Raw genomic sequence first — 27589 nt, forward strand, 5'->3', positions numbered from 1 at the left:
GTAATAAACCACGTTCACAACATGGGAACATTGGATGAAACATGCTGATGCTTAAGGTACAATACTGAAGCTTTGACCATCATTTAATCTGACTTAAATCTGTAAGGAATGAAGAATCAAGGAGTAATATTGCATGTGTAAGTGTTAATTGTGGTATCTTTATTTCAATCATTGCTGTACCTTGAATCCTGTCTTATGTGACAGTCATTTTGGGAAACATAATAGCGTTTGATGATAATATATTCAAAGAAATTATAAGTATAAAAAATAAAACTTTTATCGTTGCAGTAGTGGGAGTAGGAGTTCAGAAGGGACAAATGTTTAATTCGAAAACATTCGTCGTCATGCATATTTCCAATCTACATCTTTATTGATGACCAAAAAATCTTCGTATTTATTGAGTGATGTCCATGTCAAGTGGCAACAGTTACGAGAATAGCAGTTCAGGCAGGGATGGGGGTCGCCTGGAAAGCAATGCTCTCGATGCCGCACTCGTTGGTCCCCCTGAGGATCTTGAAGTAGCCGGCGTCTCCCCAGTCGCCGCCCCAGCTGTTCTTGACGATCCAATACTTCTCTCCAGAGGCCTCGTCCACTCCGTACCCCACCAGCAGCACCGAGTGGCTCACGGACTGCACAGTGAGTGACACAGACGATTAAGCACTAATAAATAAATTATTCGTAATTACCTCACATTGTCAGAAGAAGAGTGATCTCTCTGTCATTGTAAAAACGCTTCCAAAATAGAAGATTCATTGCCCAGATCGCAGTTGATACATATCCTGACCAGTGGTTTCAGTGAAGTTATACTGCCATCTTCAGATAATCGGATACATGAATTCTAAAGCACCCATGTGTGGTACATTGCCATCTGGCCACTGAAAACATGGAGCTAAACTCACAAAAAGACAGTCTCATGCAACAGAAAGTACACTAAAATGGAGGCCATAACTATATCAACAAGGCACAAAGGCGTCATATACTCTGTGATCAAAAGTATCCGGACACCCCCATAACATACGTTTTTCATATTAGCTGCATTGTGCTCCCAGGTACTCCATATCAGCGACTTCAGTGGTCATTAGACATCGAGAGAGCAGAACGGGGCGCTCCGTGGAACTCACGGACTTCGAACGTGGTCAGGTAATTGGGTGTCACTTGTGTCATATGCTTGTACGCGAGATTTCCACACTCCTAAACATCCCTAGGTCCACTGTTTCCGAAGTGATAGTGCAGTGGAAACGTGAAGCGACACGTACAGCACAAAAGCGTACAGACCGACCTTGTCTGTTGACTGACAGAGATCGCCGACAGTTGAAGAGAGTCGTAATGTGTAATACGCAGACATCTATCCAGACCATCACACAGGAATTCCAAACTGCATCAGGATCCACTGCAAGTATTATGACAGTTGGGCGGTAGGTGAGAAAGCCGGCCGAGGTGGCCGAGCGGTTCTAGGCGCTACAGTCTGCAGCCGCGCGACCGCTACGGTCGCAGATTCGAATCCTGCCTCGGGCATGGATGTGTGTGATGTCCTTAGGTTAGTGAGGTTTAAGTAGTTCTAAGTTCTAGGGGACTGATGACCTCAGCAGTTAAGACTCATAGTGCTCAGAACCATTTTTTGGTAGGTGAGAAAACTTGGATTTCATGGTCGACCGGCTGCTCATAAGCCACACTTCACACCGGTAAGCCAAACGACGCATCTCTTGGTGTAAGGAGCGTAAACACTGGACGATTGAACACTGGAAAAACATTGTTTGGAGTGACGAATCATGGTACACTATGTGGCGATCCGATGACAGGGTGTGGGTACGGCTATGCCCGATGAACGTCGTCTGACAGCGTGTGTAGCGCCAACAGTGAAATTCGGAGGCGGTGGTCTTATGGTGTGGTCGTGTTTTTCATGGAGGGGGCTTGCATCCCTTGTTGTTTTGCGTGGCACTATCACAGCACAGGCCTACATAGATGTTTTAAGCGCCTTCTTGCTTCCCACTGTTGAAGAGCAATTCGGGGATGGCGGTTGCATCTTTCAACACGATCGAGCACCTGTTCATAATGCACGGCCTGTGGCGGAGTGGTTACACGGCAATAACATCCCTGTAATAGACTGGCCTGCAGAGAGTCCTGATCAAAATCCTATAGAACACCTTTGGGATGTTTTGGAACGCCGACGTCGTGCCAGGCCTCATCGACCGACATCGATACCTCTCCTCAGTGCAGCACTCCGAGAAGAATGGGCTGCCATTCCCCAAGAAACCTTCCAGCACCTGATTGAACGTATGCCTGCGAATGTGAAAGCTGTTATCAAAGATAAGTGTGGGCCAACACGATATTGAATTCCAGCATTGCCGATGAAGGGCGCCACAAACTTGTAAGTCATTTTCAGCCAGGTGTCCGGATACTTTTGATCACATAGTGTATATCAGATAGAGCGCATCCTTTGTTGTCAGATGCACATACGTTGACAACCGGTTAATCAACACACACACATCTAACGTGCTTTAACTGGTGTATTTGACACCTCTGTGTCTTGTTGATACAGTTATGACTTTCACTTTAGTGTACTTAGTGTTGCATGAGAGTGTCTTTCCTATGAGTTTACCTCCATTTTTTCAATGGGCGGATGCGAATGTACCACACATAGGGACTTCATAATTCAAATATCTGACTAGATGAAGATGGTAGTATAACTTCACTGAAACTAGTAATCAGGGTATATACCAACTGCGGTCTGGGTACTAGAACTTCTATTTTGGAAGCCATTTCACATAACTGAGTTATTCGTATTTGCTTATAGTATTTTGGTTCCTTCCATACAACTAAAAATGCTTAACGTTTCAGTGATAGGGTTCACAGACAAATAAATTGTTTTGAACGACTTCATGGTTACCTTTTACTCTAAATACTATTTCTTCGTAAAATCCAAGCTTGTGATTTCGGCCGTATGGCCATTACCAAATGGAGTACATTGAAAATTGTGCTTCCGTACATACCAAAACTTGCAAAAATATCTTACATGCATATATGTCATCAGCCTTTTAATACTGAGCGTATGCACTTTATGATGACATACCGTAAACTTCAGATATCATTTAAAGTTTTAACGTGTACTGAAGCATAATTTTCGCAATAGTCTACTTGATAATGACCACGCGGCCATAATAAGAATAGTGTATTTCATGAATAAATAGTTTTTGATGTAAATGGCAACCATAACATCTAATAAGTAATATTAAGAATAGTGTTTTTTTATGCCTGTCTTCCACAATGTGAGGGATGTTTTTTGTGGTTGTAATAAAGTCTTATTTGGACCAGAGGCCTTTTGCTTTATTTAAAAAGTCCTGTGTGGTCCCTGTAACAACTATGACTTTGCTTATAAATCTTTTTACCAAGATCATAAACAGTTTTCATGTTTAGTTTTATACTCACATGTTTGGGCCCCTACAGTAGTTCTACGTTTTCTTTTACACACGGATGTTAGATTTTTAGCACACCACAATGCACTGGCACACAGTATCTTCTCGTTTTCATGTTATTATTAATCGACATTCACTTCATGAACTTTGTGGGATTTGTATTGATCACGCGTCTTTTGTTTTTTTTAATGTGGTTGTGGCAGAGTCTGCTATTCCTCTTTGTTTCTTTTTTTAAAAACTAATTTACGGTAAGTTCCCCTGTAACTAAACTTCTGAAATCATCGCTCCCTAAGCTTACACACTACTTAATCTAACTTAAACTAACTTACGCTAAGGACAACACACACACCCTCGCCCGAGGGAGGACTCGAACCTCCGACGGGGGGAGCCGCACTAACCGTGGCAAGACGCCTTAGAATAGGAATAGCAGCCGCGCGGCTGCTATTCCTCCCTTCGTGTTCTACGCACGGTATATTCTATGTAGGCCTATACAATTATGTCTCTCTTTCTCTCTCTCTCTCTCTCTCTCTCTCTCTCTCTCTCCATGTGTGTGTGTGTGTGCGTGTGTGTGTGTGTGTGTGTGTGTGTGTGTGTGTGTGTGTGTGTGTGCGGGACCGTGCGTGCACCTAGAATCACACAGGAGAATGGTAGACAGTGCATATCCACAAAAACATCACGTTAATTTAAACAATAGGTTTCCGATGTCCTTAAATCGATTTATAAGCACGACCACGATTGTTACAGTGACCACTGAAGTCGCTTTCAATAAAAACCAGAAGCATCTGGTCCATACGAGACTATTACAGTCGCAAAAGACGGAACAGGACACATGTTAATGAAAATGCGCTTTCATTTCGACGCACGGGTTTCGTTAAATTACTTTAAACATAGTTGGTCTACAATTAAACATTGGTTTGGTTGAAGATTCAAGAACAGTTCGTTCAGTAAGTTCTTGACGTATGATGAATTACTGCATTTTTGTCTGCTTTCCGTATATGTTAAGGAAATTTCTGCTTGCACATTTTTCAAGGATTCTTGTAGTTGGCCCTGGTCTTTATGGTCTTGTTCCACGTTCACTTGCAGCACTACCCATTTCCTGTTATAACATTTGAGTAAATGTTTCATTATACCACAAATTGAACCATAGACCTGTTAGTGGATATCAATGTCGGATGTTCCACCATTCACCATTATGCCGTCTTGAACTCTGCTGGAGGGATGGCAGCCCATTCATCCTCAAGATGAACGCTGAAGTCTTGAGCGAAGTCGACGTCCCAACTAATCTCAAACGTGTTTCCTTGGGTTTAGATCGGGGCTCTGGACAGGTTCAAATGGTTCAAATGGCTCTGAGCACTATGGGACTTAACATCTGAGGTCATCAGTCCCCTAGAACTTAGAACTACTTAAACCTAACTAACCGAAGGACATCACACACATCCATGCCCGAGGCAGGATTCGAACCTGCGACCGTAGCGGTCGCGCGGTCCCAGACTGTAGCGCCTAGAACCGCTCGGCCACTCCGGCCGGCCTCTGGACAGGCCAGCCCATCTCAAGAGTGTTATTGTCCACAAAGCAATGCCTCACAGATGTTGCTTTACGTTGCAGTGCATTATCATGCTGATACATTCGTTGCCTCCGAACTGTTGATATACTGTAAACAGTACACAATACTGGAAAATGTGATCACATCCTTCCGCTTTTAGCGTTTTCTTAAGTGTAGGAAGGAATCGACATTCTAACCTCGAAAACTACCCCAATACCATAATACCATCTCCACCACACTTCGCTGTTTGGCGCTACGCATGATGGCAGGTAACATTCTCCCGGCATTCGCTACACCCAAATCTATTCATCGAATTGCTACAGGGTATAGTGTGATTCATCACTGCAAATCACTCGTTTTCAGTCATCCACTATCCAACGGCTTCGCTATTTACGCCATCTCAAGCATCGCTTAGAAGTGATCACAGAAATGCGTGACCTAAGAGGAGTTTCTCGACCACTGTACCACGTTCATTTTAAATCCTTACACACACTCATTGTTCTAGCTGAACTGCTGGAAGCACTTTGGAACTGAAAACTGATTCCTTCGGCTCATTTCGTGTGGTTTTTTTACCCTGTTCCTGTCCGTCGTTACACGAGATCTACCTGGTCTTGGTTGAGCTGTGGCTTGTCGTTAACATTTCCGCTTCACAATCGGAAATAGCCGACTTTGGGACTTTACAAGAGTTTTAATATCCCCGATTAATTTTTATCTCGGGTGACATCTAGTGACTAGTGCAGGTTGGAAGTCACTGAGCTGTCCTTACCCACCCGTCTTTCTGTTACTGCTTCTAATACCACCGCCTCCATATCTAGTGGTCGATTCCTAATTACATATGGGTGTTTGAACGTCTTTGATCAGATACTGTAATTTAGTTACACTCCAGTTCAAAGCGGTGTATGTTGTTGTCTCAATGCGAAAGGAACTGAAGTGAACGCGGAAAACAACTTCGCAGGGAGGTAAAAACAAGAAAGGAATGAAAGTACTGAAGGAAAACGTGACGGAACGTGCAAGCACGTGTTAATGGTGTGCGTAGGAGAGACCCGATGCCGAGTGGAGGAGTAGGGTTCAAGTATCTACCCAAAAGAAGTAAGGTGCACACAACAAATGTCCCATTGATGATATGGATAAATGTCTTACCACCTAGCAATTTACGCGATATTGTGAACAGTACATGAAAATGTCCAGACTCTGACAGCACTGCACTTCAAGCATAGCGAGAAAATCCTGAGAAAAATGGTTCTATCTGTGGGATTTGGTTTTAAAAGATGTCAGCATAAAAGAATCAAGTGCGAAAGAGACTATATACTTTCAAAACAGGGAGGCTACATTTTCACGACAAAATCAATCATAAGAATTAAAATGTCCAGCGGTTCATGTAGACGAGACATGAATTCAGACCCATCACAGTACGAATATATGCTCTGGAAATTATAGCGTGCGATTATTGTCAAATAAAAGTGTTGGTTTCTTATTTCCGTCTATGTTCACGTAATGTCCTGTCTGAGGACATAACACTTTGTGATCGTAGACGGAAATAAAGAAATTTATTCTGCACTTTGTCAGAGTGGCCCTGCGGTTCTAGGCGCTACAGTCTGGAACCGAGCGCCCGCTCCGGTCGCCGGTTCGAATCCTGCCTCGGGCATGGATGTGTGTGATGTCCTTAGGTTAGTTAGGTCTAATTAGTTCTAAGTTCTAGGGGACTGATGACCTCAGAAGTTGAGTCGCATAGTGCTCAGAGCCATTTGAACCATTTTTTATTTTTTATTCTGCACTTTCCGGATCACTGTTCGAGTCGTGACCATCTCGCCGCTTGTGAAAAAAGTGCTGCTCATTACCTAATTTTCAGGGCATTTACTTATTGGCATGTAGCTTGTGAGTGTATCCTAACCTTCCCCCCCACACACACACCCAGTTACGTGGTGCTATCATCGCTTTCCCGTTTTACCTGCTAAATATGATGTTCGTTCTTTAAAAAAAAATACTGTTTTGTTCTGTGACTGGTTCTCAAATAATAAAAATACTATCATAAACAAAAAATGTAGTACACACTCAACAGACTCTGAGCATGATAACATTTTTAGATGTAGAAAGGAAACCACTTTTGGAAATTTATGAAATCGTAAAATTACTACAGCTCACTCTGTCGTAAAATTACTTTGAATTCGATAAGGAAATAAGCACACAGGAAGAGCGGGCAGCAATGGGAAATTGTATAGCAGGTACTACCGCAGACATATTTCTTAATGTGCTAGGGGAACAATTTTTCACCTCCAGTTCTGCTTCCCTCAACAAAATTATCTCTGACTACCTTAGATCTAATTTATTTGTCAACATATCGCGTCAATGGAACGATCTGTCATTTGACAAATGTTAAAAAGTAACACGAAATTTCTATAGAAGGTAAATACCTAACCTATATTAACATCGCGGTAAATAAAAGTAATTACGTTCCAAGTTGTTTTATGGACATCACTCTATCTAGACGTAAGTACAACATAAGATAAAAATCTTACAGAACAGTTACATAGGCGTAGAATTAAATGCTTCTTAAATGTAACGTTAACAGGAGCACTTTAACACCAGTTTTTTACTTCTTCCTTTACAAATGGTTGGTGAAAGCCTACAACACTAAAAACAACAGAATTGCATCTAAAATAACCTTTTTCTGCTGCCACTCACAATTTCCCTTATGTTTCTCTTTTGCACGACACATTTCGGAAAATCTACATCTACATCTACATCTATACTCCGCGAGCCACCTTACGGTGTGTGGCGGAGGGTACTTATTGTACCACTATCTGATCCCCCCTTCCCTGTTCCATTCACGAATTGTGCGTGGGAAGAACGACTGCTTGTAAGTCTCCGTATTTGCTCTAATTTCTCGGATCTTTTCGTTGTGATCATTACGCGAGATATATGTGGGCGGTAGTAAAATGATTCTCATTTTCAAGAACGTTTTTCGTATATTACATTTTTTCGATGTGTGAGGGGCCATATCGTTCCATTACCTTTACTGTAATACGAGGCGCGACAGTAAAGTAATGAGACTGATGTGAAAAAAATGTTGCTTACCGTTTCAGTCAAGTTTACTGTTGTCTCCTTCAAAGTAATGCCCTTCTGATTGTACACACATTTTCCAGCGCTTCTGCCACTGATGGAAACATTTCTGGAACTCATCTTCTGTAATATCCTCCAAGACCCTCGTCACAGCTTTTTGGATATCTTGTGTTTTTTGAAAATTGTGTCCAATGACCGCCGTTTTGACTCTTGGAAATAGAAAAAAGTTGCATGGAGCGATATCTAGTGAACAAGATGGCTGTGGTAGTACTGAAATTTGTTTTGAGGTTAAAAATTGCTGTACTAACAGAGCAGTATGGGATGGTGTATTATCGTAATGCAGAATCCAATAATCACCGATGTTGGCACGGACACGAAGAACTCTTTTACGAAGTCTTTCTAAAATTTCTTTGTAGTAATATTGGATAACTGTTAGTCCAGGAGGCACCCACTCTTTACGAACAATTCCCTTGGAATCAAAGAAGCACACAAGGATGCATTTCACTTTTGACTTTGACATGAGACCTTTTTTTCGTCTGGGTGATCCTTTTGAGCACCATTGCGAACTTTGGCATTTTGTCTCTGGATCATGCTGAAAAAAAAACAACTTTCATCACCAGTGATAACACGGCTCAACAATTCTGGATTGATTTCCGTTTGCTCTAATAGATCGGCTGCCACATTTTTCCGTGTTTTTCGCTGTTGTGGTGTGAGATTTTTGGGGACCATATTTGCAAAATCTTTCTCACACCAAGATCTTCAGTTATTATTAGACGAACCGTTTCTCGGTTGATGTTCGTTCTTCTGTAATCATTTTCACGGATAACCTTCGATCGGACCGTACGAGCTCGCGCACCCTGGCCAAGTTGACATCCGTCCGTGAGGTTGATCGTCGTCCATTGTGGTCTTCATCTTCAACATTCATTCTGGCTTCACTAAACATTTTATGCCAACTAAAAACTTGAGCTCTTGACATAACCTCCTCTCCAAAAGCCTTCTGAAGCTTACCGTAAGTTGTCGCCACGTTTTCACCCAATTTAACGTAAAAAGAAATGGCATACCGTTGGGCAATATTATGCGGTTCCATTTCCGTGACGAGAGACACAAACACGTGTTAACTTATTACAGCACAACTCATGACTTAGCAGTTACATCGATGTGTCGCTTGGACTAGAAGCAGCTTATAGACCAAGGTCAAAGATATTGTGCTCACGCCACACCTTGCAAAGAAAATCAGTCTCATTACTTTATTGTCGCACCTCGTATGTAAACACGCGTAATTTTGTAAGAAATGATCGATCTTCATATAGAGATAATTGCGAATTTTTAAAGTGAATTTCTTAATATGCACCAATAACATCTTTAAGAAAAGAAACTGATAGTGATACACAGAAATAAGTACTTTCGTAAATATGGACCATAATGTATGGTCTGCACAGATTTTGTTTTTGTTTAATGGAATTAGTATTTTGTTACACCCATTGCTGATTTGCAAATCTATGTGCTTTAAAAGAGTTAGCAATATTTCATACCCCAGCCAGTCTTTGCATATTTAAAATGTTCCAGCGGTTTTAATCTAATTTCATGTACGGAATTTAAAAAAAAAAAAGAAGTTCTAAGTTCTAGGCGACTGATGATCTCAGAAGGTAAGTCGCATAGTGCTCAAAGCCATTTGAACCCTTTTTTGGCAAATCGGGATAAGTGGTTCTATGGTTATCACAGTCAGTCTTAAACACCTGGTACTGAATTCTCCCATCTCAAACTGATATTCCTGTACATGGAATCATATCTCAACTTGGTACATATTTTGTCGTCGGAAATGATTACCTTGCATATTAATTACAACAAAAATTATTCTATACGTTTATATTAGGTATACTGAAAAATTAATGTATTGAAGATCCGTTTCTTTTTCAACGCAGTTCTGACAAAGCTGATTTGTCGTGGTGACTGTTAAATTGTTTCTTTTATTTTATTCACAAATGCCACACCTTATAAACTTATTACTTTAATTAAGCCGATAAAATCACGGTCTTTCTCGACTGTACTTTAATCCAATAAGCCATTCTGCTTTCATAATGAAACATTGTTATAAATCTATTTCACCCCATTAGTGGCTGAATTTCCAGAACTCTGAGACATATATGTTTTTTATTTCTAACCGAGATGTCAAATATCACTTTTCATAGGTATAGCTTTAGAAATGTCTTAGTAGTTCTTTAATAGTGATTTATTTTCCAAAAAAAATCACCCACAATTTCACCACCTTTGGGGTTGAATTTCCAACAATTCAGAAACGTATTTTTTTTTAATTTCTGTCCGAGGAACCAAATACCAATTTTCGTATTTATAGCTTTAAAATTGTCATAATAGCGACATATTTCCAAAAACCTTTCATCGTCTGTTTCACCATCTTAGGGGTGGAATTTCGAAAAATCTATTCTGAAACGATGCCCATAGTGTAAGTTCAACTCTCTCGCCAAATTTTAAGTTTCTATCTCCAGCAGTTTGAATTGTGCGATGATGAGTCTGTCAGTCAGGACGTTTCCTTTTATGTGTAAAAAGTACTAGATTATTGAGAAAAATACCCTGTGTAGAAAGAATAGTATATCATTCTCTCTATAGCGTTATCTTTGTTGACTACATGTAAAAGTATCTGTATGACTGTTTTGTTTTTGTACTTCCGCTGTTCTGAACCTATACTGTGCACGGTAAATTGTATGTGATTAACATGTATGAGTTTCTCTGTAAGCGGACAACAAGAAAACCGTAACTAAGAGTTTTTTTTCCAAATTCACCGTGAACTGTTTATCAATATCGATCACTACTTACAATATTGGCCGGCCGCTGTGGACGAACGGTTCTAGGCGCTACAGTCAGGAACCGCGCGACCGCTACGGTCGCAGGTTCGAATCCTACCTCGTGTATGGATGTGTGTGATGTCCTTAGGTTAGTTAGGTTTAAGTAGTTCTAAGTTCTATGGGACTGATGACCTCAGATGTTAAACTCCACAGTGCTCAGAGCCATTTGAACCATTTTACAATATTGCTTTTGTTTATACAGGGTGAACATTAATAAAACCGACAAACTGCAGGTACGAATTCTGACCGGAAATGTATCTTTGCCCAGTAGATGGCGATGATGAATGAAAGAAATTCGTCCCTGCAGTTTGTCGGTTTTATTAATGTTCATCCAGTATATTACAGTAAAGGCAACAGCATAATACAGCAGCTCATACATCGAAAACTTTACGAACAAATTACATAACATACGAAAAACGTACTTGAAATGGAAACCATTCCCAGAAACGCTTCGTGCAAAAGACAAATAAGAAGAAAGACTTGACTGGTAGCAGAAAAATGTTATTTTATAAACAGAAGGTACCAGCTTACCTCACAAATATTTTGTAAAGAGGAAGTTAATTGCGACATTAATAGGGTACGGGCGTCAACGTGTACTACTCACCACGAGCGGGTTGAAGTCCGACCTGGTGGTGGACTCGACGTGCTTATAGACGCCACTCGTGTAGGCCCGGAAGTCGTCGTAGACCATGAAGTCCACAGAGAGTGGACCGTTCTGTATCAGCGCCTCCTGCATCAGCACCTCGTTGCAGCCACCGTAGTAGCCTGCAAACGAAACCCAAACTCAGTTCCCCAAACTTTCCGGAACAATATACAGGCTGTTTCAAAAATATTCATACCATTTCACAACAGCATAATTACTAAACGAATGAAGACATTAACTTCTGGTGATTTTTAACTTATGTGTAGTGTGTTGCGGCACACTCCAGCGGTGTCAAACTGTTGTCGTCGCATCTGGATTGGACAGATTACATCTTAGCAAGCCTTTCAGGCTATAAAAATATTTCTATATAAAGTAATTAATATTAATTATAATTTATTTGCGATTGTATATGTGTTGCGAGGGCGGACAAGAGATACCAAACAAACAGTCTTCGCACACATTATAAAAGTAGGTGTATTTAGTATGTATGTACCATATCTCCTCCTAAACCACTGGATCCATTGCAGTCTAACTTGGTACACATACAACTTACTGTCTGGAAAGAACCGATGTGGATGTAAGAACCACCTACCACTTAAAAGGGTGGGTGAGTGGGATGAAAAAGAAACCTAGCTCACGATTTGCAAATAGCCAGACTACATTCATCCAGTACTTGACACTGAGAGCACTTAGTGAGTTGCAACAAACTTTACACATAAGTTCAAACCTTCAGGAGACTTTTTGTCGCTGACATCCCCCACAAAAAGGTGAAAGATAAGATGTATATCGCTGTTCGTGCAGTAAAACGCACGCATCAGGCATAACCTTTCAATGTATTGCTTCTCTACTACTAACTCTATTTGCAACATAAGTTACGAACAATATTCACATATAACACAAAATGTACTTATGACGCTTTGATTTATTACTTCTTTACTACCAACTCTATATTCACAACATGTTTAGTAGATAATAACCACATATACCACTGAATGTACCTGAAAAGTTTATATCATTGTAAGTCACATAGTTCAGGAGATATGTCGCCATAAATGTATACGTAGCTCAATGTCACGTCAAACAGTCACTGTACGGTGAAATTCGTTAGAGATGCAGGTGAAATATGTGTACAAATACATGTGAAATGTGTTAAAAATAAGTGAAATATAAGTGACATGTGCGTACACTGGAAAGCCACAGGAAGAAGGAACAGATGGACAGAGAGAAAGGTAGGAGGAGATGAACAGTGAGGCTGGATGTGAGCAGAGAGAGGATGAGGATTAAATGGACAGAGTGTGGACAGTGGTGAGGAAAAGATGGACAAAGAGAGAGGGGAGGAGATGGATTTAGAGGGCGAATGAGGACGGATTTAGAGAGGAGCCATGGGGTGGACAAAGGATCAGATGTACTGTGGGGGGGGGGGGAGGGGGAGGAGATGGACATACGGGGGAGAGAAGGAAATAGAAAGCAGAGCAAGAAATGGATATAGCGGTGGGAAGAGGGAGGAGGAGCATAGGTACAGAAGGGGGAGTACCAGATGGACAGAGAGTGGGGATGCAGGAGGTGGACAGATTGGGGGAGGAGAACGGGTAGAGAGGGGGACGAAGAGATAGACAGAGAGAATGGGAAGGAGGGCATGGGTTCATAGAAGATGAGAATAAATACTTAGCCGGGAACGCCGGACACTCATCTAGTTGCCCACACATTTTACCGGTACTGATTGCTATTAAATCAGAAGTTGGCAGTTTTCGCCTGGCTGGCGTTTTCCATTGTAAGGGACCTCTTCTCTGTGCCCACTTTGAACAGTCCTTTGCGCATAGATACACTAGAGAGGTACCAGAGAAGCGATCCTGACCTTTAGAGGAGGACAATGCTAGCTAGCTAACCTAACTTTGCAGCCTACCCAAAACTGTGCGAATTAGCACTCTTGGGTTGGCTATAAAAGTGGGGCCTTTTGCGCATCGGTCGTTTTCTCCGAAACGCGAGTCGTTAAATAACTCTTACAGCAATAGCTCTACCTTACTAGGACCCGTCTTCGTCCGCCATCAAGGCGTATATCCATGGCTCGTACAGTCAGTCTCCAAACCATATGGACCCAGTTTAGATGCCATGTGAAGGCGGTTTCACAGAGTGCTACAATCACGAAGACGTCGCTCTAATACTACTGATTAGTCGGAGAATCAATGCATGGTCTTGCTGACCGCTAGTTATGACAATCAAATCATACGAAATCATTATGGCCACTCGTATTTGAGACGTTAACTGGACCACTGTCGTCGCCATGTTGCTGCTAGGGTAACCTACTTCGTTCTGCTGCTGTGTACCATCGTTAGACAGTATCTCTTTTGCTCACCCTAAATTACATGTTTCATTTGTTCCTTTTGCAAGTTTTCTCTAATCATCTATGTGTGTATTTCTTCTTGACTGACTGGGAGTTGTAATCACTGTCTTGTATTCCGGCACTTTTGCCACAGTAACTTTTCACTTTGTGTGTGTTTCATTGTTAACGTAATTGTGTTTTCTTTTCAAATTACATCTATTTAAGTAGTCTGTAGTCGATTATCATTTCAGTAGAGTTATGCTATTCCCTTTTGACGTTAATCTGTCATCAAGCTGGATCTACTACTCTGTGGCTGTGTAGATAAGGTAGAATTACCCCTGTTGAAAGAAATCAGTTAGATGCCTTAGGTTCTGGCAGGATAGAGGAAGGTAGAGGGTGCTTCTTTTCAAATCACACACAGCTCGGAAAGCGGTTCAGCAATTTCACAGTAGGACTCCAAAGATTTTATTTTCAAAACATCCATGCAATACTGCTACTCCTGTAGCACTATGCGAGCCGTCGAGTTGGACGAATATTAACAGCGTCACATGGCGCCACACAGTTTGTTATGAAACTGAGGACATGTTAGGGATTTGATACGGAACTCGTTACAAGCAGATGATAAAAAATCGTGTGGCAACCACAGCTCCCCAACATCGTCCCTCTCACCCTTAAGAGTACTTTGATACGGCCTGCCGTCATTTCTGCCCCTACGGCAATCTCTTCATCTCAGAGCAGCACATACACCCAACATCGTCTATTATACGCGGTATATATTCCGGTTTCTGCCTACAGATCTCTAGTGCAATGCAAGTTATTCATTGATTACTTACCATATGTCATATCACCCTGCCCCTTCTCCGTATTAATGTTTTACAAATGCTTCTCTCCTCGCCAATTGTCCAGAGAACCTCCCGATTTGTCATCATTTCATCTACCTTTCAACATATTTCTACAGCACATCTCAAATGCTTCGGTTACTTTCTTTTCTGATTTTTCCACAGTCCATGATTCACATCTATGCGTTGCTGTGCTCCAAAAGTACGTTTTCAGAAATTTCTTCCTCAAATTAAGAAGAATTTTTGATACTCGTGGACCTCCCTATAAGGAGTGCCCTCTTTGGCTGTGTTAGTCTGCTTTCCATGTCCTCCTCGGTTCGCCCGTCACGTGTTACTTTGTTTCCTGTTTCCATGGTAGCATAATTTCTTCACCTCATCTGCTTCGTGGACCCCAATTTTGATCAGTTTCTCGCTATTCTCATTTCTGCTATTTCTCGTCTTACCCCTCGTTCTATACATTGCTTTCCTCGCCGATTCTGCGGAGACTCACATCTTTTCTCACTTCTTTTCAGCGCCCTTCTCTTCTTTTTTTAATTTTCTCCCGTCCACTCACTTCCACAGAATTTTGTGTTCAGCTTGAACGTGCTCTAAAATATCATTCTCAAAATTTAAGCGTTGTATAATATGAGAGATCAGACTGTCTGTATTCTGAGCAGCTGAGTTACGACACGGACGAGTTAACGTCGAAGCACAAGGCAGACTGAAGATGGATCTGGAAGAAACGCAGGACACTGTCCTTTTCAAAGGAACAATCCCTGCAATTGCCTTAAATGGTTTAGGGAAAGAAAGAAAAATCTGCACACAGACATCCCGTTGGAAATCTGAACAGCTGCCCCCCGGCTGAGGGAATCTGGTGGAGAACATGCAGCGAATGGCGGTCGCATTACTTGTCAGGTTCCATCTGGACTCAGCATGACAGGCATGTGCACCCTCCATGAGAGAAATGTTACAAATAATATCCCGTGCGTTGCTAACGATGCAGGAAAAGGAGACATTTCATAAAAGACAGAGGTACACATAATGCCCTCCGCCAGAGACGATAAGGTAGCTTGTACAGTGTACGTATATACGAAAAGGATTGCTCACCGCCAATGAATTCGTAGGCAGAGGAGTAGTGACGCGTACAGGTGACGTTAGTGGAACATTCCGTGTTGCTGCCGACATATGGGCTGCACGACTCCTCCACGAGACCGTAATCCTGCACGAAGGAGAAAAAACATATTAAAGTAATTACGGCAGCTAAAATCTTACTGCACAAACAACATCATTTTAGGCCAGACAAAGGCGATAAATATGTTAGACAAGCCACATCCTAAAGACAGGCCGTAACTTCAGATTTCGTGGCACCATACAGTTGCTCCACACACGACCTACAACCTGGTCCATGGACCTCATGGAGAAACTATAAATGCATTATATGCAAATAAGATCAAGACAGAAGCAAGATACTAAGTGAAGTAACGAAATTTAAGATGAAATATTTTCTCAGCAATCTGATCGATCGGATGAATAAATACCGAGTGCACAAATACATTTTATGTGGTAGTAATTGACTATGTTTTGTAAATATGTAATTCACCTACTATAAACTATTAATTCATGGAGAACAGAAAGCATTTTCACGCAGTTTCAATAATTTTTTTCATGCCAAAACATCAACAGAACTCCTATTCGACTTCATACGTAATTATGTGTTGACCGTTTTGTAATAAATGATATCAAAATGTCAGCAATAGCCCTTATTTCAAGTACGTACGAGTATGTCCACAAAGTAAGTTCCGTTTGGTTATATAAAACAAACGTGTACAAATACAGAAAAAATATTTATTGCACAAAAATCTATAACTATTAAACAACTTTTCTACATAGCTTCCGAAATGTTGTAGGCACTTGTCACAGCGTGGCACAAGTTTTTGTGTGCCTTATTCATAGAATGTTGCCGCCTGTGTATTCAACCATGTGGTAACATGTTCTTTCAGCTCGTCATCATCGTTGAATTGTTGACCACCAAGAACAGATTTTTGGTGTAAGAAGAGATGAAAGTCGCTAGGAGCGAGGTTCGGGCTGTACAGAGGATAATCAAACGCGTCCCAGTGAAATTCCTGTAAGAGTTTTTGGTCCAATTCGGGGTATGAGGTCGGGCATTATCGTGGAAAAAAACAACACCTTTTGACAGTAATTCTCGGCGCAATTTCTTAATGGTTTCGCAGTAACCATGTGCATTGATTGTTTGGCCTCGTGGTAAGAAAACAATCAGCAAAATGCGTTTTCTGTCCCAAAGAACGGTGCACTTGACTTTTCGAGGTGTCAATATTTGCTTACGCTTAACCTTCTTTGGGGATGAAGTGTGCCTCCATTCCACTGATTGTCGTTTTGTTCCAGGGGTGTGGTACGATACCCACGTTTCATCCCCCGTGAGTATCTGAGAAAGAAAACCATCGCCTACTTCATTGTAGCGTGTCAAAAACTGAAGTGCACTGCCCATCCGTTGTTTTTTGTGTTCAGTAAGAATATTGGGTACCCAACGTGAGCAAAGTTTTCGAAATTTCACTTTTTAAGTAGCAATTTCATGAATTAGTGGTCGTGAGATTTGCGGAACTTCCATAGCAAGGGCACTAAGTGTAAACTTACGGTTGTGCTTAATCTTCTCTTCAATTTTGTGAACCAGTTCATCAGTAACCATAGACGGGCGTCCACTTCGTTCTTCATCGTGCACTTGATCATGTCCTCCATTGAACAGTCTGACCCATCTTCTAACCATTGAATCACTCATAGCATTTTGTCCGTAAACCTCACAGATTTGCGATTAATTTCCTTTGGTTTAACTTTCTTTGCATTTAAAAAAAGAATCACAGATCTGATTTCACACGCGGCGGCATTTTCAATTACGGCTGACATTATAAAGGAGCACTGCAAAGCACACATCGGCAGCAGCGATCTGAAAATGGCGAACCTGTCTTCTCCTTGAGTCAGAGTAACTGCCGCGCAAGCTCGGAACTGCTATCGTAGCGCTGCCGCGGATAGAAATAGATACGGAACTTACTTTGTGGACGACACTCGTATATTAGCACACACACTGAGATGACGGAAGTCATGGGGTACTTCTTAATATCGTGTCAGTCCTTGTTTTGCCCGACGTAGTGCAGCAGTTCGACAGGGCATGGACTCCACAAGTCGTTGCAAAGTGTTGTTGATGGAGGATTCTGTGCACAAAACGACCTCTCGATTATGTCCCATGTCGGGCGACTTGGCGGGCCATATCATTCTCTCGAATTGTCCAGACTGTTCTTCAAACCAATCGCGAACAACTGTGGCACGGTGACATGGTGCATTGTCGTGCATAAAAGCCGCGTGGGGTAGCTGCACAGTCTAGGGCATCTTGCCATGGTTCGCGCGCGGTCCCCCTTGTCGTAGGTTCGAGCCCTCCATCGGGCACGGGTGTGTGTGTTGCCCTTAGTGTAAGTTATTTTAAGTTAGATTAAGTAGTGTGTAACGCTAGGGACCGATGACCTCAGCAGTTTGGTCCCATAGGAACTTACCACAAATTTCCTTTCCTTTCCATCCATAAAAATTCCATCGTTGTTTGAGAACATGACGTCTACGAACGGCTGAAAACGGTCTCCAAGTAGCCGAACATAACCATCTCCAGTCAATGATCAGTCCATTCCATGTAAACACAGCCCACTCCATTATGGAGGCAGCACCAGCTTGCACAGTGCCTTGTGACAACTTGAGTCTGTGGCTTCGTGACACCTGCGCCACATTCGAACCTTATCGTGAGCTCTTACCAATTGAAATTTGGACTCATCTGACCAGGCCACGGTTTTCCAGTGTCTGAAGTCCAACTGGCATGGTCACGAGCCCAGGACAAGCGCTGCAGGCGATGTCGTGCTGTGGTTTGCTGCCATAGCTCACTATCGCCAAATTTCGTAGCACTGTCCTAACGGATACGTTCGTCGTATGTGTTGCACTGATTTCTGCGGTTATTTCACTCAGTGTTGCTTGTCTGTTAGCACTGACTACACACACGCCCTGTTCTCGGTTGTTAAGTGAAGGCCATCAGCCACTGCGTTGTCTGTGATGAGAGATAATGCTCGAAATTTGGTAGTCTCGGTACGCTCTTGACACTGCGAATCTCGGAATATTGAATTCCGTAACGGTTTCCGAAATAGAATGTCCCATACGTCTAGTTCCAACTACCACTCCAAGTTCAAAGTCTGTTAACTACTGTCCTGCGGCCATAATTAAGAGTTACGTCTTTTCACCTGACTCACCAGAGTACAAATGACAGTTCCGCCAATGCTCTGCTCTTTCATACCTCGGTCCGCCCCGATAGCTGAGTGGTCAGCGCGGCGGTCTGTCACGCCAAGGGGCCCGGCTTCGATGCCCGGCTGGTTCAAAAATGGTTCAAATGGCTCTGAGCACCATGGGACTTAACATCTGTGGTCATCAGTCCCCTAGAACTTAGAACTACTTAAACCTAACTAACCTAAGGACATCATCACACACATCCATCCCCGAGGCAGGATTCGAACCTGCGATCGTAGCGGTCACGCGGTTCCAGACTGAAGCGCCTAGAACAGCACGGCCACACCGGCCGGCTTTCCCAGCTGGGTCGAGGATTTCTCCGCTCAGGGACTGGGTGTTGTGTTGTCCTCATTATCATTTCATCATCATCAGTGGAAGGCAACGGGAAACCACCACTGTAATCACTTCCCTAGACGCTCATGAGGTGGACCTCTCTGACGAGGCTTCCCCCAAGACAAGACCAGCCGTAAGGCAGAACACAAAGTTTAAGTTCGTATCTTGTGTATGGGATACTGCCACTATCTGCATGTGTGGATATCGCTGTCCCATGACAGTATAAGTACAATATAGAAACTTTACTACAGGGTGACCTAACTTCACGAAAAAATTTCGGATGTTGTTTAGAGACATTTTCTGAGTATTTTCGTATCAGAGACTCGTGACTCCAGCGGTTCGTTACAGAGTAATGATGTAATAATGATTTATTCTGGTTCTTACTGCAGTTACCTTTGTGTCTGTGAAAATATTTTCACAACAGTGATAAAGCCTGTAAATTCGTCACCAAAACGGACAAAACAGAGTACTGCAACAAACCACAGACCCTCTTAGTGAACTGATGCCCGAGGTGCACATCGGCCATCTCTCGCCAGCCAACCAGTGTGTACTGTTGTGTGTCACTGATAACGTACTAATCCGAGACAGAACCGAGTAATACAGAATATAAGACTGAGGGCCAAGAGAAAAGTGCACTTTGCTTTTGTGAACAGGAGGTATACTGTGTGAACGAACCATATTTGTTTCCAAACATATACATGACAGCACGTCTTCTGTCAAGAAAGAAAAGGAAGAAATGTAAACCTTAAGCCCTATATCCGAGATGGGTTCAATAGAGTTTTAAATGAAAAGATAGAGCTATGAAGTATGAAATTCCTCAAAAATTTTACACCAATTGTATTGCGATTTCCTGCAGCAACTAGAGCTCACCATCGGTGTCAAATGGCTCTGAGCACTATGGGACTTAACATCTGTGGTCATCAGTCCCCTTGAACGTAGAACTACTTAAACCTAACTAACCTAAGGACATCACACACATCCATGCCCGAAGCAGGATTCATCGGTGTCGTGGTGACGCTAGACAACCAGACAATACAGATGATTATGAAGAGACCTTAAACCTAAGAGGGTGGTTTTAATATGTAGATGTAAAATAGTACTACAGTTTAATAATTTATCGTGACTGATTGATTGTACGCTGCTATTCTTAAATTTTATTCACATATTGCTTCTATACCTATGAGCACGACGTTAGATAGCGCTCCGTCTTCAGGCCACAAGTGGCCCATCGGGACCATCCGACCGCCGTGTCATCCTCATATGAGGAAGCGGATAGGAGGGGCGTGTGGTCAGCACACCGCTCTCCCGGTCGTTATGATGGTTTTCTTTGACCGGAGCCGCCACTATTCGGTCGAGTAGCTCGTCAGTTGGCATCACGAAGCTGAGTGTACCCCGAAAAATGGCAACGCACATGGCGACCCGGATGGTCACCCATCCAAGTGCCGACCACGCCCAACAGCGCTTAGCTTCGGTGATCTGACGGGAACCTGTGTATCCACTGCGGCAAAGCCGTTGCCACGACGTTAGATAGATGTGGAATATTAATTATCTTTTTAAATATGCAGGCTGCCATTGGCATAAGTTCTTTATACTAACACATTCTGGAGCACTGACGATATTGCCAACGCAGCAGATAATTTGATGAGCAAACTGGAAACAAATATATCTTGTAAATCACTACATGTAGCGTAACTTATATTGTTTCAAATTACCGATTCAGCTTTATAGAAAGAATGTACTGAAGATCTCACATTATTTTATAAATGACCCTTTAAACAGGGTGCTTGAAAGTGATCTACGACCATAATTGCACAAAAGTATGAAAATAAACTGAAAATTAACAATTGCAAGCAACATGAAGTCATTCAAAAATTCATACCAATCATGGAGCTAGGTTCAAAGAAAATCATAGCTTAAATAACTGTACAGCAACTGTGGACCCTACAACGAGACAACTGAAGAAGTTCACTAAAATTTTGAATATTAACTACATATTAAGTTTCATCACGTTAAATACAAATAAGTTAATCCCTCGTAGTTTATCTAGGGTCTCATTTAAATTGGGAGTTGTTGTATTCTAGGCCCGCATCTCGTGGTCGTGCGGTAGCGTTCTCGCTTCCCACGCCCGGGTTCCCGGGCTCGATTTCCGGCGGGGTCAGGGATTTTCTCTGCCTCGTGATGGCTGGGTGTTGTGTGCTGTCCTTAGGTTAGTTAGGTTTAAGTAGTTCTACGTTCTAGGGGACTGATGACCATAGATGTTAAGTCCCATAGTGCTCAGAGCCATTTGAACCATTTTTTTTGTATTCTAGGACTGAAGCCCCCTATGGTACAGTGAGGTCTGCTGGGCTGCCTACCCGGCAGACGTCAACAACACAACAAGCAGCAACATGGTTGCAGTCAGGCTCGTGGGAAGTGCAACACGGGATAGAAGGCACCATCACTGCTGCACTGTTTCCTTAATCTTGTCTTGTGTAAGAAAATAGAGCTGGTCGAGTGACGTTCAGCCCAGACAACATTTCAGAGCCTACACGGTTCCATGATAGTCTGTCGAATTGTTACTGCAGTGATAAGCATTTACCTCAGAGTTCTACGACCTGTTTTCCACAAGTTGCCTGACAGTGGTCATGGATTAACCTTCGAGCAACCTGCCAAACTTCTACTCCGGTTTATGAAAATTTATAGAGTAAACTACACCTAGCAAGCTTACTATCTAGGACAGGACTTTGAATAAGCAACATATAATTAATCCAGTTTGGATTTTGCTTCTAAGTGATTTTCAGTGAACTAATGTATTTTATACACAACCTACCCATACGACTCGAACTATATACTGTGCATTGAATAAACTTGGTGAAGCTCGGTAATACCATTATTTGCACTTGCGTAGCGACCTCGGAGAAACTGAATTTTATTTGGGGTGCAATGTAACTGCCCTCACAAAAAATGGCGGCACGGATGTTTGATAATTTACTTGAGTGACAATTTACATTGCAAAATTTTTTTGTAACTTTGTGGTTAGATGTTATGAGATAAAACTGCTTAGGTCATCGGTCCCTAAGCTTACACACTAGTTAATCTAACTTAAACTAACTTACGCTATGGACAACACACACACTCGTGCCCGAGGGAGGACTCGAACCTCCGACATGGGGAGCCACGCGGACGCGGACCTTGACAAGAAGCCCAGACCGCGCGGCTGCCCCGAGTGGCTTTACGTTGCAGTTGTGGTTACTTCATGCAGAGCATATTTTTGAACTATTCTCAGTGAAATATTTTGGTCTTCCTGCCAATTCCTTGAATTTGTTCTGATCAGACGCTTTTCCGTTTCAGTTTTGTAACTCTGAAACTGGATATCGCAATGTAATTAATATTGCTCCTGCAAAATGCGCAAAGGACACAGGAGTTTATCTTAGCAAAATTGTCCCACCCGAAAGCTAACCTAGCCCAAGCGATGAGAATGCCATTTCCGCCGTTTCCCAGTTTCGACAAGAAGTTGGAGCCGTGGCTCAACTACGTGGCCAGATCGGAACTACATACGCAGGCACTAAATCACAGGTGAAGAGCAACAAAGAGCCTTTCCCCATGCATATTTTGGTGATATGTACATTCTCATTCAGAAGCTTAATCATGAGGTAGAGCCTAGTGAATTAATAAACGTTCAGTTGAAAGAGAGCAAACAGTTTACTATGATTCCCAAACACATGCAGTGCGGTTATACATATTTTTTCTCTGCGATTGAATTAAGAAAACGGACAAAGTTAGTGTGAGTGGTTAGCCTAATTACATTGGTTAACGTGCGATTTGTAAATTCCATTGTCTCAGTGAGAAGCAATCATACCTGAATTCATTACTGTGGAAGATTATTCTATTGCATCCAGCCGACAAATTTCTGAAAAATGATTTATTGAGGTTAGACGCTTGTTTACCACTCATCTGTGCTTTTGAACAAACAGTGACGTTGTCCATGGCATTGCATGATTTCTCGATCATACCGTATTTCAAACTAGTACACCGCGCAGCAGCCCAGAGCGTTCACACCACCCCAGATCACGTGACGGGCCGGACAAAGCCAGCTGCTCTCTAGGCAAAGCAAGAAAACAAGTTCCCACGAAGTTACGCTCTTGTCTTAGTTATTTTATAATGCACCAGTGTGATGACTGTTATTTTCAAAGGACCAAGTGTATACAAGAAACACCACAAGGCCTAACTGTGTAATTCTGCACATCAGCTGTACATTAATGTCGTACTGACGAGTGGGTTCCGTTTTAGAAAGACTTTCAGGTAAACGTAGTTTTGCCATGGTCCACAAAAATTTCAAGTAGTGACGTAGCAATCAACTGCACCCTTGTCATTTTCCAGACTAATACAGGTCCTTCATCCACAATTCTCAATTGACAGTCTTATGAACAGTTAAGCTCACCACGGCTCAGAGTCAGCTGGCCAGTTACAACAATGACTGCATATCAGTCTGCCGTCAGTTCTGTACTAATGTACCTTGCAAGGATACAACAACCTCAGCAAAGCTGTTAGTGGTCAAGTAGCAGGGCGCTAGTAAAATTCGTGCTCTCAGCCTATTCTCAAATTTGTGACTGGAAGAGCACGACTCAGCCAATCAACTGCTGGCCGTAGTACCTCATACATACCTTATGTGCCTCTTACACAGGTTCGCAGCTACCTTCGGCAGCAAAACTACTTCTGTCAGGGATTATGGAGCACGTATTACGCTAAAGTGTTCAGCAATACCAAAATTGTTCAGAGTGCAAAACATTCCCTTTGTCTTGAAGGACAAACTTTGAATTCCAACTACTACAGGAATAAGGTGTCATTGGACCAAACAGCAACAGCCAATGGCTAAACCAATTGCGTCTGTAGAGAAACCAGATGGTCATATTCAAGTAGTAGAGTTACATAGCCCACCCAAAGGATACTGCTGTCTATCGTAAAGTTGTAAAGCTCGTCGGCCAGAGTGGTCCACAGACAGCTTGGCATCTACCCAAGTTCAAACTACTTCATAGGTTATTTGCCTCTTTATTTTACTTAGGCAAGCAATGTTGGGTGCCATCTCGAATCAACAAGCTGTTGGGTTACTCCATGTCTGACAATCAGGCCTTTACCAGAAAGCACCTCAATTAGCTACGTCCAAGATGCGGAAAACATCTCACATTTTCTTTTCCAGATGCTCTCCGTTCGTATGTCGACCTGGGCGACCCACGACAGCCTCAGCCAGCGTCTTCTCCACCTCATGGCCACATTTCTATGGACAGGGACAGTGCTACTGTCTTCCAAACAATCCCGATGCAGGTCGATGTTTGCCGACTGCAAGACTTCATCCCACTGACCCACTCATTGAGGCTGTTACCCACGACATCGATATGGGTCCGCCATCTTTGCCGGCCGCGGTGGCCGAGCGGTTCTAGGCGCTTCAGTCCGGAACAACGCGGCTGCTGCGGTCGCAGGTTCGAATCATGCCTCAGGCATTGATGTGTGTGATGTCCTTAGGTTAGTTAGGTTTAAGTAGTTCTAAGTCTGGGGGGCTGATGACCTCAGTTGTTAAGTCCCATAGTGCTAAGAGCCATTTGAACCCTCTTCTTGAACCGCCATCTTTTCCCTAGGCAGAGGGGCGTGGGAGGGGGGATTCTGCACCCTAGGGCTTAGTCCCCCTGCCATTACTGCCAGGTCTGCCAGATTGTCTACCCAGTAGACATCAACAGCACAACAGTAACACGTTTACGCTCAGGCTCGCAGAGGGCGCTACACAGACATGCAGCGCCAAAATCACTGCATTCTTTTCTTACGCCAGTCACATTTAGGAAAATAGAGTAGGGCAAGCAACAGGTTGCTCAAGCATATTTAGGAGACTGCACGTCTCCACGATAGCAAGTGGAATTGTGACCCCAGTGAGATGAAGTGCTCAGCAGTTACCTCCAGATTCTATTAATGGTGTCAGCGTGCATAGCTGGGTGCTTACGTGCTCGTCTCCCATGCAAGCGGGCCCGGGTTCGATTCCCGATCAGGTTGGAGATTTTCTCTGCTCGGGGACTGGGTGTTGTGTTGTGCTCATCATCATTTCATCCTCATCACCGGTGCGCAAGTCGCCCAATGTAGCGTCGACTGAAGACGTGCTCTTGGCGGCCGAACTTCCCTGGATGAGGCCTCTCGGCCAACGATGCCATACGCTCATTTCATTTTTTCTGTTAGTGGTTACCCTCGAGTTTCATAGCAGTTTACTATCAAACACATGGGGTCGCAAATGTCGGGAAATACCCCAGAAGTGGATGACAGATGTTGAATATGTACGTCACCAGATGACGTACCTCGCCGCATGTGCATTGGCTGGGCATGTCGATCCTACTCTCGCGGGTAGTGGGCAGTGTTAGACATCGCTCCACTAGACTACTCTGTTTTCGTAAATGTACACCAGTTCATCGTACCAGTGTATTACCACAAGCACTACCGCATCACATCGGACAATACAGGAATGAGTACAGAGTACCCTAGTGGAACAATGTGTAGGGCCTAGCACTGTTCCCCTATCGGCGAGGGTAACATCTATAAGCCAAACTGCTGCACATATGGTGAAGTACGTCATCTGCTGACGTTACACGTTCAACATTTGTCATCCGCTTTTGGCGTATTTACCGTCATTTCCGACACCAAGTCTCTTATAACAAATTAATCATATCAGTGTTTCTACATCGCTTCTGTATAGTGCCTTGAATGAAAGTGGTAATTTTCGTTAATACTGCCATTTGTGGTTACGTAACCGTCTTGAAGAATCCGACATTTGGCGTTCAATACAGCCCTTCGTGACTGCTGTCACAACAGGAGTACTGGCCGATATCTGAGGTAGTGGTCTCAGACTGAAACTTCCTGGCAGATTAAAAATGTGTGCCAGATCGAACCCGGGACATTTCTTTCTTCTAGGAGTACCAGCTTCACAAGGTTATCAGGAGAACTACTGTGAAATTTAAGAGGTCGCAGAAGAGGTACTGATGGAAATACAGCTGTGAGGGTGGGTCGTGCGTGAGTTGCGCTTGCAGGGTGAGTCGTGAATCGTGGTAGGGTAGTTCTCGCACTTTCCCCTGAAAGGCAAAGGTCCTAGGTTCAATCCCAGTGCAGCCCAGAGTTTTAATCTACTAGGAAGTTTGAAAGCAGTGCACACACAACTGCACAGTGAAAATTCATTCTGGTCCCAGACTATATGGGAAACACTACCCTAAGGCGCTGCAACTTTTGGTATTGTTAGTGTTCAGCCAAGGATCAGTGTGACAGTAACATTCATCAATTAAGGACTGGTAATAAACCTGTGAGTATAGTGTACCTTGCCATATCTGCCGGCCACGAGGTAGGCGAACCCTCCGGAGCAGCCCTGGTCGAGCGGGCTGCAGCTGACCACGTCCTGCGGGGAGAATACGGGCTGCTGCGTGCTGTTGGTCTGGATGCGGATGCGTGCCTCCAGCATGCCGGCCGCGGAGAAGGCGAAGCAGCTACCGCAGTTACCTTGGTTCCTGCAAATAAAGACGCTCTCACTGTGCGACACTTCAGCAACAACGGATCAGGCTGAGGCAGAATTTTTCTTGCCGAGGCTGTTTTTCTTTTCATACTTACCGTACTGTGTTGTTATTTACGGTACCTGATGTGTGTAAATTTTAGTGCTAAGGGCAAAGAGAAAACATTGCCCGTGTAATTCAGTGAAGATAAAGCGGGAAAGAGTTTAAATAGTGTAGGAGTGACGTTACGGAGAAATGCTGAGGGATGGCATGTGAATTTTTGTGGAAAACTATTTGAAAGTACATGAGGTCGATTAAGTTCTGTGGAAGAGTGTATGGAGTAAAGCTTAAATGGTATATAATCAAGGAGTACTGACCAGGTGAAAATTCCTCAGTCAGTATTAAATTATAGCTGGTTTATGTATTCCCACAGTTTAGAAAACTGTAAGTTACAAAACAGACAAGCAAATTTACCGTTTCAGATCATGAGGTATCCGTAATTTAACATACAGACTATGTTTCTTTGATTTTTGTTTATGTTTGCGTTAATGTTTGCACCAACTATGAAAATCTGAATTGCCAGTGCCATACTTTCGCCTCTTTCTCTCTCTCTCTCTCTCTCTCTCTCTCTCTCTCTCTCTCTCTTTCGGTGTGTGTGTGTGTGTGTGTGTGTGTGTGTGTGTGTGTAGGTTATGAGCCCTGAACCAACGATGATGTAAAGATGGATTACTACTAAATAGCATTTTTTTTTTAATCTGGATATCGGACTGTGAAAGAAC

General features: G+C 42.9%; 1 protein-coding gene and 1 pseudogene across 1 annotated transcript in view; both read right to left on the minus strand.

Annotated features, from left to right (window-relative positions):
* Positions 1–443: 443 nt before the first annotated feature.
* LOC124749659 (dipeptidyl peptidase 1-like) overlaps positions 444–27589 on the minus strand; it is a 54162-nt gene continuing 27016 nt past the window's right edge. Inside the window, exons 6-9 of the mRNA XM_047248972.1 lie at positions 26642–26828; positions 15766–15877; positions 11482–11642; positions 444–629 (exon numbers count right to left, since the gene is read on the minus strand). Of these exons, the coding sequence (XP_047104928.1) occupies positions 444–629; positions 11482–11642; positions 15766–15877; positions 26642–26828 (646 nt within the window). The remainder of the gene's footprint in view (positions 630–11481; positions 11643–15765; positions 15878–26641; positions 26829–27589) is intronic.
* LOC124723035 lies at positions 20721–20837 on the minus strand (annotated as a pseudogene).

This window comes from Schistocerca piceifrons, chromosome 1 (genome assembly GCF_021461385.2).
Source record: "Schistocerca piceifrons isolate TAMUIC-IGC-003096 chromosome 1, iqSchPice1.1, whole genome shotgun sequence".
Classification (NCBI taxonomy): domain Eukaryota; kingdom Metazoa; phylum Arthropoda; class Insecta; order Orthoptera; family Acrididae; genus Schistocerca; species Schistocerca piceifrons.